This window comes from Agelaius phoeniceus, chromosome 5, assembly GCF_051311805.1.
Source record: "Agelaius phoeniceus isolate bAgePho1 chromosome 5, bAgePho1.hap1, whole genome shotgun sequence".
NCBI lineage: Eukaryota > Metazoa > Chordata > Aves > Passeriformes > Icteridae > Agelaius > Agelaius phoeniceus.
The window spans coordinates 11,029,527-11,042,219 of NC_135269.1; the positions used below are offsets into that span (position 1 = coordinate 11,029,527).

Here is a 12,693-nt window from a genome sequence, read left to right on the forward strand (position 1 = left end):
AAGGTTTATAACCCACTGTACAATTGCTGAACACCAGCTGTTTGTTGGGGCTGTTTTATGGGTAACTCATCTCTGAAGGGCTCCACTGCCATTCCCCTTTTAGGAACTGCATATAGGAAGAGCTTTTCCTTCATATAAAGAATTTTCGTTCTTTTCATTCTCCCCATCTGTCAGAACCCAAGATATTCCTCTGGCTGCCCTGGAGGACTTGAGACCCTGGCAGGGGGCTCAGAGACTTTGGCATGGAGTCAAAGACACCTGTGCCTTCGATTTTAACCCATGGAAACAATTACCAACTTTGTGTGAGGAGTTACAAGCCACAGGGGTTTGAATAGAATGATAGTGAATTTACCACAGGGTGGAAAAGTAGAATTTGGGGTTTTTAAAATGGGGGTTCAAGAGGCAAGACGGAGGAATCTGGGCGTGTTCTGTCTTTCTCCTTCTCCTTCTTGTCCTCTATCTTCTGCTGTGATGATGGCATTTCTGGATTGGTTTAGAGTAGAGACAGACTGTCTAACATAGGTGACAGGTACTGGAAAATTATTGTAAATAAAGTACACGTAGTTTTTGTATAAAAACACCGCCCTGAGGGCAGTCAATGTGCCTCAACCCAACCTGCTGAACAGACCTCAATGGGTCAGAAAGACAATGCATTAGATAAGAGCAAATAAACAACCTTGAAAACCAGAGCTGAGGAATCCCAACTTCTTCTTTGGTCTTGGGGCTGGGATAAAGAGACTTTCTAACACCTCGGGGTCATCTTGACACCAGAGACCTCATCACCCATATCCAATTCAAACATCATTCTCCATTTTTGCATTTCATTTCAGTGTCCATTTCCTCTACTCCTGGAGAACATAATTAGATTGCACTAATTACCCAAGTCCAGCTAGGTCAGGGTGTTGTGTCACTGGCCTCTGGGCTGGGCTGAGGAATGAGTTTTCTGATGGGCCACCTGCAATGGTGGTTGTTGGGACTGATTCCCAAGTTTGCCTTGGAAACCTGCCCTGCAGTTCCACTGTCAGAGAAAACCCCTTATTCTCCTTCACCACTTTTCTGCCCTGAAGTTAACAGAGATACACCAACATTTGCCAGCAGCAAATCCCACCTGTCTCTGAAAGCAGGAAAAGGGAGCATTTAAAGCATTGGGGATCAACTTTCCCAGGATTTAGTACCAGTTGCTAGAATTTCACTAGGTAACCTGCGTGCACTTCAGCATCCTTTCCCACAGTTACAGCTTCCCAGGATTTAGTACCCATTGCTAGAATTTCACTGGGTAACCTGTGTGCACTTCAGCATCCTTTCCCACAGTTACAGCTTCCCAGGAGGAAGGTGTTGCTTTGCTGAGCAGACACATGGCAGCCAGCACAGCTGGCAGAGCAGGAGCTCATGGAAGTGCCTCCTCACCTTGGTGGAGTTGGTGGAATGGCAAATTGCTCACAGTTCAAGCAGCAGCGTGCAGACTGACAAGATCACTTTTTGTTTACCAAACAATGAAACTCATTCACCAGAGATCAAGCAGAGCTGCACTGTCATTTGGCACAAAGCTGGAATAGGGGATGAGCCATCACCCACTGAGGCAGTGCAGCTCTCCCTTTCCTGTCTCCCAGGAGCTCCCAGGCAGCAAGCCATGTCCTTATCGACTCCAGTTCCTTATTAATTCCCTATTGATCTGCTCACTGAGCACCAGGCAGAAATAATATTTTTATCTTCTGTGCTCTTGGCTGTGCTACCATTGGATTGTGAAGCCTCCTGAGTAGCTTGGGTTTTCTGTAACCTGGGGAGGATGGATCCACCCACACTCACTGGGAGAGCAGGCACTCAGTGAGGGGTACCTGTGGGAAATCATGAAAGCTTGTTGTGAGAATACCTCAGCTGCTGGTCTGCCTACTCCCTGACATGGAAATTTACAGAGTGGTAATTCATCTTTCCAGGTCAAGCCAGTGGCCAAAAATACCCTGAACTACCAAACTCTGCTCAGGATATTACAGCTACTACTTCCTTCTCTCTAATTATGGAGATTGGTCTACAATCAGAGCAGTCTGTGAGGAGCTGTTGCCTGTGAGGATGGGGAAACAGCTCTATAGACACAGCAGCTGCTTTCTGTGATACCTGGGGATGCTCTGGCACTGTATCCACCTGAGGCTGCCTGCCCACACCCAGCAGCTTCTCCACTGCTTCAACACAGCCACCAAATGCAGGCACCCAGCTAACAGAGGCTGCAGGGCTCACACACAAACCCTGGCACTGCAGGAAGGGTCTGACTGTCTGAGGGGAAAACACAGACATTACAGAATGTAATTCTCAACAGAAGAACACAGTGCACTTTTTACTTACATTGTTCTGTTGCTCATTACACAGACCCCAAATAATTTCCCTGTGCCAGAGGGGGGAAGAAGGAGTAAATATAAGGAAAATGTAAGTGCAGAGATACACTGTGACAAGAACAAGTACTGCAGCTTCCCAGTGATGGAGACTTTCAAGTCCTGGCCTGCACTTTTGGGTCAAAAAGAGAATGTGCAAGGTGAGTTTCACTTTTCCAAACTGCTAGCTAATGCTGAGATTACTGAAGCAAGTCAAGTGCTAGCACCAGTGAGACACCAAGCACCTAGAGAAGAGCAGGGCTGGCTCTGTGGGGCTCCCAGCCCCAACAAGGCTTCAGATGCTCTATAAACCACCAGCATGAACAGTGCTCTGTAATACAGCGGAGAAAATGTTTGCAATCAGCTCTCAAAACAGACTCTTTCATAATTGAAATACTGCAGAGCAGAAAACAGCATTATAATTACAATAAATGGGTGCTGCTGAGTTAGAGAAGATCTTTTGTCTGCAAATCCCATTTACACAAGCAGAGGCAATGGTGGTAGGAGCAGTTACATTACTCTGTGCACTCCACTGCAGGGCTTGGATAATTTTTGTCATTCTCTTCTTTTTTTTAACTTGCAATGGGCTTTACTGGTAACTTGGAAGAAGTCCAAAGACTAGATAGAGGAACAACTGGAGGACTGCAAAACTTTGTGATGCTGAAAAAGCCAGCACCTATCAAACAGCAGGTTAAGGGAGGAGTTGATCACTCTACAGAAAACAGAATTTTGGTAATGGGATCTTCAGTGTGGCATTGAAAGGTGTAAACAAATTCAATGACTGGAAGCTGATGTCAAACAAATCAGTCTAAAAATAAGGGAGGACATTTTCAACAGCCAATGTAATTAACCTTCAGTACCATTTACTGATGGTTGTGCTGGATTTTCCATTGCTGGAAACTTTAAAAAAATAGAAGGCTTTTCCAAATGACTTCCTAAATGCCCAGCATGGCAAAAGATAACAGGATGTTGCTCAAAAAAGCGAAAAATCACCTTCACCCAGGTTCACTCCCTCCTCAGTGACAATGAACTCCTGTCCTCACAGGTCAGCCTTGGTGGGCCAGGAGCCCTTGGAGAGCTTTTATCATAACCCTGTCAGCTGGCCAAAAGACAAAACATACATGTAATTTCTGGAGTTTTCTGTCACATCACATGTCAGGAAAGAACATTTCTTCCACCTCCTGGCATGCCCTATGAGCTGAGCTCTGCCCTTGCTGTCCATCAGAGCCACTCTTGACCTTGCATGCCCTTCCCAAACATGCTTCTATTCCTGAAAACACTATCTGTGCACTCCATGCTTGCCACCATGCCATCCCCCCAGCCTTTTCCTTGCATTCATCCCCCAGAGGGGCTTGTGCTCTCTCCCAGGCCCCAAGAACCAGAGGGGAGAGGTTTGGGGATCTAGGGTGAGCTGCTTGATGCACTGAGCACTGCCTGGGGAGCGGCTGAGCTGCAGGAACAGCAGAGGGAGGAGGAGCAGCAGGGGGAGGGAAGCTGCTCACAGGGAGTGACCCCATCTGTGTGTGAAGGGAGGGTCCTCCACAGGCACCACAGCCACAGGATGTGTCCCAAATTATAGCCCAGCCCTGGGCCCTGATTTACCATTCATCTACAAGCAAGGCAATTCATCCTGCTGCCTCAGCTTCCCCCTGCACAGAACCTCAGCAATGATATCTGCCCTGTTTCTGCACAGGAGCATTTTCAGGATCAATTAGCTTAGCATTCATGCAAAGCTCTGTGGACAGAAGCCTCAACACAAGCAGTAAGCACCATTATTGTTACTGCACTTCAGACGGCTACTGCACTGACATTTTCCAGGCATGCACCATTAACAATTTACAAAGATAAATGGGCCAGGAACCTGAAAATGCATTTAGGACAACTACCTCCTGCTTACCAGCATACATTCAGCTGTGTAAATGACACCTCATCACTCAACGTGTAGCTATGGTAACATTTCTATCTCATGTACTGAAGTGCACACACACACACACACGTGGAGCTGGAGGGAAGCCAGGCTACCTCATTTTATGGCACACAAACCCCAAGCCAGGGAACTTTCCCAGGCTCCCAAAGCCAAGCTGCTCCCATGGAGCCAGGGATGAGGAGCAGCCAACTCACCCCATGCCTGTCAGGAAGGAGAAGGGTTAACAGCAGGAGCCCCCACAGGCCCTGAGAGACTTACTTGAGAGCAGTTTTGTAGTGGTAGATTGCTTCAACGTTACGGCCCTGGTCTTTCAGAAAATTGGCATAGTTGTAGTGCACCTTGGCGTTGTGGGGCAGGGTCTTCACTCCTGAGCTGTGAAGAGGAACAGAAGCAGGACACTGTGAGCAGCCAGGTTACCCCACCTTCCCTGGGTGCACCTTCTTCTGGCAGTCCCTCCCTTCTCCTGAAAAGCTTGCTGGTGATCCCAGCACCTCGTCACCTCCTGTGCATTTGTGCCAGCACAGCTCGTGTTTGAACTCCCAGCTTGTCCCCTGTGCCAAGTGCCCTAGGCAGACATAAACGTGTGGCAGCAATTCAACTCATCCTGGTGGCTGTCACTGCAGGCACTTCCAGCAGCAGCACTGCAACGCTCCCTGTGGCCAGAGGCTGCTCTATTCAAAATCTGAATTACTAAACTGAAAAGACCAAAACCTCAATGGTTAATATTTAGAGGGAATGCATACAGTACCTTCTAAAAACAGGGTCCCTGCTTAAACTTGAGTGTCATGAAGCATCTTGATTTAAACCTGGCACTGCAGATACCAGAAAGAGGGTATCTTTTCCATGTGCATCAGCCACTAGATGGAATGCATGGCATACTCCAATACCAGCACGTGTGCACTGCTTGAGGCTGAGCAGAGTGTGCCCAGGAGGTGAGGGCTAATGGGAACTCTAACCCTTAGGTGGCAAAATAACACTCTGGCATTATGATACATGACTGAGGATGTCTGGCTGAACAGCCACCCCATCCCTCCCCTTTGCCTCCCCTGCCACGTGTAGACTGAACTCAACATTTGGAATTAATAATGAGGGCACAAAGACAAAAGCAAGCATATGCTTATTTGCTTAATTGAGAGCACAGAAAGCAAGGTACACCTTGCACAGCCAGAGGAAATGCTGTTTCAAGGTTAAACAGAGAAAGAAATCACAGGAGCACGTACACTGTGGAAACATTTCCCCTGCAAGAATCCAGAGAAGTCAGTGCTCTGTTTAATGGGGGAATCCTTTCCAGCACATAAACAGGGGCTCTCTGAGGTAATCGGAAATAAGGATGGATGAATCTGTTCATGTAAAAGCAAACAAAGTGCTGTTTCTTGCTCACAAGCAGATTCCTGTCAGCTGATCTCTTTTCTACTCCCAGCATCTCCAACCCTTCTACCTCAGGTAGGAAAACCAAGGACTAGAAAATTCCCAAATCTTGTTGCTTTGCCTTGTCTGCCTCTCCCATTTAACTTTAGTTAGCATGGAGGTTAATCATACTGAGACAGGGTCACAGGCAGCCCCTGCTGTGGGGTGCACACTCTCTTGTATGGGAAAAATACACCCAGAGCTGCAGAAACCCTTTGAGGGGGATTTCACTGCAGAACAGCACTGAGGAATGGCAAATATGGTATTCTTTTGGTTATCTGCAGCCAGTGGCATCCAGCATCACTAACACCTACTTGTGAGAGCTTCCAAAGCTTCGCCCACAACTGCCTTGCAGAGTTCAGCTCAACACAGCCACGGTTTGCCTTCTAAAATTAAAAGTACACCTTGCATTTGGCTTCCTAATCATCAGGTATTTCCAAATTACTTACTGGGAGCACTACAGGAATAAGACATTTTGTGACTAATCGCTGAATTAAATCAGTTAATTGATGCTATTCTTAAGAGAATGATTTTCTATATTAGTTTTCACAAAGATATACTGCACCAGCAGCAAGTAATGTGTGACTGCTATGGCTGTGTTAATTTCCATTGGCCTTGGGAGCTATTAACTACACACTTACAACCTCTGGGCATTACTGGAATATTAATTCTTATACAGAGAGGGTTTCATTACATCAGCATCAGTGTTACAGGCACAGACATGGCACTCGAAACTGCTGCTCCCTCCGAGCTACGTGCAAGGAGCTGCTCTGCTACAGCCTCTGCTGAAACAGAGCAGGCTGAGCTAACAGTGAGGAGTACATTACACATGCACCAGCACTTCAGTTCTGATGAGATACAGTTTTAACAGCAAGATACATACTTTAAGTATTTTAATTCTGGGCTGTTTTCCTTTAAGTAAAATTTATCACTAATTCCGCTGGTTGCATTTATTACAACATCACTAATAAAGCTTCTTGCGTCTGTGTGCTTCTGCTGGTGGCAGGGGTGACACAGGAAAGGCAGAAATGGGTTTGGGTTCTTAAGATGCTCTATTCTGCATCACACTGACCTATTTATTCTCCTCACACAGGCAGGGAGGGGGAACGTTTCATTTTGCAAATGCACGTAGCAATGACTGAAACTGCTTGGAGCCTCTGCACTGGGGGAGGCAGCAAACACAGCACTGGATGCAGAGGGGAATTTTCAGGAGAGTTTAGGAGTTAACACTTCTGCCAACTGGTTCCTGACCAGTCGAGAACACTGCTCATTGACAGAGGAAACAATGATGTCCACAGTGAAAGCCAAGAAGGAAAGGGTGGAGTATAAATAACAAAGCAGAACACAATGTTTTTCCATTTCTGCTTCCCACAAGCTCCCAGTCTCTCACAATTTCAATATAATTTTCCAATGTGCTTTTCCAAACTCTCCTGTTCCCCTGTTGCCCAGCCTGTCACACACATGCCCTTCTGAAAACCTACGGGACCAATCTGGCTCCAGCCAGAAACGAGCCCACTGCCACGGGACGTCACTTCTCCAGAGGATTTCCTTCCCTTCTGACTTCTACGACAGCAGTGAGCAACAGAAATGGAAAATAAACAATAGGCAAACCTTTTTACGTAACACTTCCTCCCCAGGGAAAAACAAAAAGCCTATTAGCCATAAATCAAGGAAATTAAATGCCACTGGTATTTTCCAACCTCAAATACCAGCATCATCCAAACTCCACTTCAGTTGGAAAAAAGCCCTGAGATCCCCTCTCTTGCTTTCCCAAGTGCATGTTCTGCTCTACAAGGTGACTGGGTGCAGGGCTGAGGTTTCATTGATTTTCTGTGATATCCATGTGAAAAGTGCTCAGTTTAGAAGAACATGAGACCACTCCTGCCTCAGCAGGAACCCTGGGAAACTGATGGTGTCTCCTCTGCTTTGGGAATCATTATCATCAACAAAGATTCTTTACAACAAATTATTCTCTGGATGACACAAACAGCCACCTTCCTTGGCCTCCTACCCTTGTACTGATGTCACAGACACCTGGTGTTGGGCCATATTAAACATTCCTATAGAAGATGCCCCTAATGCAACGGGACTTGCTCTTTTCAGCCCAGCCAGCTTGCAGAATTAACAAAACAACACAGCAGTAAATGCCACTTTGGGGCTGGAGCAGTTTTTGCAAATTCCTCAAGTCAGCAGACCTGGCTTGGGAAGGGGAGCTGCTGACTAAGAAAGCATCATTTTTGTACAGTTCCTTTGCTGGTTACAACTGGGTTTCCAGGCACTGTCACAACCGCGGGCAGCGCGTGCGGACGCTTTCCAGGAGCAACAGGAAACATGGCAGCTTGACAAGCCTGGAAAGGTCAGGACAGAGGATGCAGAGATCAGCCCACAGCTCTCCCCTCCCTCTCCCTGGCTTTGGACACTGCTGCTGACCACAGTTTGAGTCTGACCGTCTGGCCCGTGCATTCACTCTAGAGGGCAGTTCCTTAAATAATTAACAAGTGAGTCCTCCCTGATCACCTGCCAACACAGTAAGACAAACTGCTTGGGGCTTCTAGAGATGTCTTGGAATAATATGCCTCAAATATCTCTCTATATATTTGGCTGATGCAGTCTGATACTTGTGGTTTATTTGCTTCTCATTTAGTCCTTGCACACATGCTTGTGCATGTACGTGAAGATGCATCATTTCCTCAGACAGCAGCAGCCTCCCCCACACTGCTGCTTTCAGCCAGCACCCAACTACAATATTTTGTCCCTGGGCTGAAGACTGAGTGGCCACAGTGGCCCAGAGATGGCAACAGCGTCACACAATGTCAAGATGCTGTCAGTTTTAAGAAAGGGATGGAATGGGGTACAAGCACAAAGCTGGGAACACACTGAGTATACAAACATCTCCTGGAGCAGCATAGAAAAGCATATTTAACAGAACAGGCCTGTTAAAGCCAAGGGAATTGAGACAGATCAATCCTGCAGAAACAAGCAAACAGAGGCACAAAAAGTAGAGGTGAAAGGAAAAAAAAAAAACTGAGAGGAGGGAAGAAGTAGTAATTAATTAAAGCAGCAACTGGAGAAAGAAGAATGAGGAACTAGGATTGTGAGTAAAGATTCCCCCAGCACACACTTCTTAAAAAAAATTCACACACACAGAGAATACCAAGTAGGTTGATTGTATCTCCTTTCCCACATCTATAGATTTGCTCTGTATCCTCCTCCTGTTCTGTCCATTAAAATTTATTGTTGTTTCACATACCTCCATCTACTTCTCCCTCCTCTCCTCATCAGCCTCCTCCCTCTTCCCCACAGGGGAGATCTCTCACTCCTGGAATGACATTATCTTCTTGCTATACTATTCTTCTCTTGCATTTCCTTCCCATCAACAAGGAGGGTCCTACCACATTACAGACTTGTGAGAGATGTGCAACACCTATCAAAGAAGATCTTGAAAGGACAACAAAAAGGCCCATAAGGGTAAACAGCACAGTGAAGACAGCTATGAGAAATTAAAACCATTCTTTAAAAAGGAACAGCTACAGAAGGAAAAAGGAAAAGAGCATAAACGTCAGCCAGTTAAACACAAACCATAATTAGGCAGACCAAAAGAGATTTAAAGAAAAACTTGCTAAAGCTATCAAAGCTAATAATGGAATACATCAGATAGAGGAAACCTGCCAAAGATCCCCTAAGGCAAATAAATGATGGAGGTCTAAAAGTAGTGCTTAAAGAAGAAAAGACCACAGCAGAAAAGCTAAATGGATTCTCTGCACCACTGCTGCTAGAGGGAAACCCAAGGAGCTGCCACACAGGAGCATTTCCTCACAGGACAAGACCCAAGCACTGTCTCTGACTGAAGTGGCAGTAAAAGAGGCTTTAAAGCAAATCAACACCCAGAACAGTTATGAATCCATTGGGCCTGGTAGAATGCATCCAGAGGAAATCAAACAGGCAGCTATTAGCTGTGGTAGGTAGCCTATAATTTAAATGAGACTGGCACTAGGGGAATGGAAGTTGATGAACATGACTTCATTTGGCTCCAGGGAAGGGATCTTGAGGGGGAAACAGACCAGAAAGTGTGATTTTCACTTCAGGTAATTTGGGGAAAACCATAATAAATCGTAATTCTAGCACTTTTCTGGATAACTACAGTCCAACAAATAATTAGCCTTGCATACTGCAGAAAGAAGTTATTTGGGAAGCTCTGTTGGTGTTTTATAGACTCAGTAGGTACATACATGTTATTGAAACTATGGAAAGCCTTTATAAATACCCAAATATAGCCCAGTCAATCAAAATCACATACACCAATGTTGAACACCTAAATACTCAAAAGGGGTTTTTTTAATACAAAATCCCTCACTAAAGACTTCCAATTTCTTCAAGGCGTCATGGAGCAAGAGGGGAAGATCCTCTCATGAATCAATACTTAGCTGAAAGACAGCAAGCAAAGAGCATGACTATGTGAACAGTTTTTACAGCAAGAGAAGAGTACAAGCAGGGCTCCCAGGAGACATGCAATGGCACCTGAGCTACTTCGGGTGCTCACAAAAGATCTTGAAAGGGGACCAAACAGGAGGGGACACGTTTGCTGATGACACCAATGTGAATCACACTGCAAGAATTAACTACACCTTGTTGCAGAAGGATCTCACTGTATTTCAATACTGGGGAAAAAGATGGCACAAGAAACAAAGCATCAGTACAGACACAAGCATCAGAGAGTGTGTACACACACACTCTAAATCTGCACACAGATTGATGTCTAAAAACCTGGCGTTTCCAGTCACAGTAGGTGTAATGGAATTTGCATTGAGAGTGCTGTGAAATTATCAATCACTGCTTAGGAGAGGTCATAAAAGGCAAGCAGAAAATTAGGAACTAGTAGAAGAAGAGAACAAAAACCAGAAAGCAGTCCTATGTTATTGTGCTGCAAAGATGGTTCTGGCCCCTTTCTCAAAAGGATGGATTAGAGTATGAAAGTATCCAGAGAAGACTGACAAGAGGAATCAGAAATGCAGAACAGCTTCCATGTGAGGGGAGTACAAGACCAGCTAACTTCAGTGTGAAAAGGAGATGGCCTTAGGTGAGGCCATGGGGCTTCAAGGCATGGAAGTGCCTTTATCTGAGTGACAAGCTGATGGCTACTCACAACTCATTCAGCACACCAGAACCAGGGGACACCAACCAGATAATCAGGCAGAAGGCTCACAGCACACAGAGGGAAATCTTAGTGTGCACACTCTGTAATTTAACAACAGAGCCCAGCGCACAGGATGCTGTAGAAGCCAAAACTATAAATAGATTTGAAAAAGCAGTCAGAGACATTATGGAAGAAAAGTCCATCAGTGGCTGTTAAGAGCAAAAATAGCAAGTAACTCCTGACTCAGGAAGTCTTTAAACTGCAGATTACTGCAAGCTGGGAAAGAACTGGAGAGAAGCATTATTGTTGCTGGCCCTGTTCTTACAGTGCTTTTTTCAGCAGCTGCTGCTGATTGCTCTCAGGGGCAGGCCACAATACGAGGTGACCCAGCAGGAATTTAAGAGTTCTGCCATTCCCTCAAAAGCCTGGGGCAGACCTCTCTCCTGGTACTGTCCCCAAAAGTCCTGAGCTGAAGAGGGAAACAGCTCAGGCCAAAGCACTGAGCCCTGAGTACTGCCCTGGGCTACCCCAAGTCCCTCCCTGGAGGTAAAGGTGTGTTAGCTCCAGCTCAGAGCTGCACTGCAGCAGTGGCACCACCTCAGAACTGGAAGTAAGCAGTCATCCTGCTTTGAAAGGAGGCTGGAAGGACAAAATTCCATTTATATCCAATTAAGCAGACATAACCTTACCCCTCTCTTCTGCCACAGATCCCATAGCACTCCATATTGTCCCTAGAATGCTCCTTACTAGAAGGCAATGTTCTCCTGTCACCTGCTACAGTTTAACATCATCATTCTTAAACCTGGGTGACCACAGCTCTTCACAACACAACACCATATGATGCCTGCAAGTCTGCAGATGGAATTGTCATATTCCCACCTCCCCTTCAGTAAGAGAGTGGTCCAACTTGGAAACCCTCCTGCTTTCCTCCAAGTGGCCAGGTTTGGACTGCTGTGTGAGTCCAGCCCTGTCACCACTGCCTGAACAGCAAACAGTGTTTGAGGGAGCCAGCAGGGAGCTGAGATTGGCTCAGTGGGTCAGAGTGTGCTGTTAACAGTGCCCAGGTTGTGGGTTTGATCCCAGCCCTCTATGGACCATTCACTTAAAAGCTGGATTCCATGGTCCTTGTGGGTCCCTTCCAGCTCAGAATATTCCATGAATCGTGCAGAGGGGAGAAACCCCAGTTCCAGATTTTTTAAAAAACAGCCCCACTAAGAGAGCTCCAACCACTTCAGCAGTGTTTGCTGAAGACCAAAGGGTACACATAAAAAACAATTTCATACTTTTAGTGCTGCATGAATTAAACTTTGCCCTGGCCAATCAGTTAGGAAATAAAGCTCAACCTGTGTGCAGATCACCTGCGTTTCTGCAATTACTTCACGATTAGACAACTGCTGAAAGCAGCTGGAGGCAAATGCAATACATTTTCTAGCAAAACACAAAATGAAACAGTCTGTTTCAATGCAAGAAAATACATAAATGAGGCTGTTAACAGAGCTGTTTGGCAAAGAGTAATCAAATAAAATGAAATATGGTACATTAAGTTTGGCACTTTGTGGCATTTTATTTTTGTCATTAGAACATTGCTAAAGAAATTTCAATATATTCAGTAGCGTTACTATGGCATTCTGGAGTGCTGCAAAAAACTTTTGCTATGTCTTTAGAAACAAAGGCAAAATGCTATCATTAAATCTACAGAATCAAAGTTATTTAAAAACAGCATGTCTTAAAAATGTGACTGTCAGAACCAAAGTTTGTCCATCAGCATGTAAACTGCTGACACCAGTTTTTGCACAGTTATCACACAACAGAAAGTGCTATTTTATGGTAATAAAAATGTTAATTAGATCAACGCATCAATA

General features: G+C 45.5%; 1 protein-coding gene across 2 annotated transcripts in view; it reads right to left on the reverse strand.

Annotated features, from left to right (window-relative positions):
- Nucleotides 1-12,693, reverse strand: part of TMTC1 (transmembrane O-mannosyltransferase targeting cadherins 1) — a 141,936-nt gene that overhangs the window by 37,427 nt on the left and 91,816 nt on the right. For both annotated transcript variants that reach the window (XM_077178285.1, XM_054632236.2), the window contains exon 11: nt 4,549-4,662. In XM_077178285.1, coding sequence (XP_077034400.1) covers nt 4,549-4,662 — 114 coding nt within the window. The remainder of the gene's footprint in view (nt 1-4,548; nt 4,663-12,693) is intronic.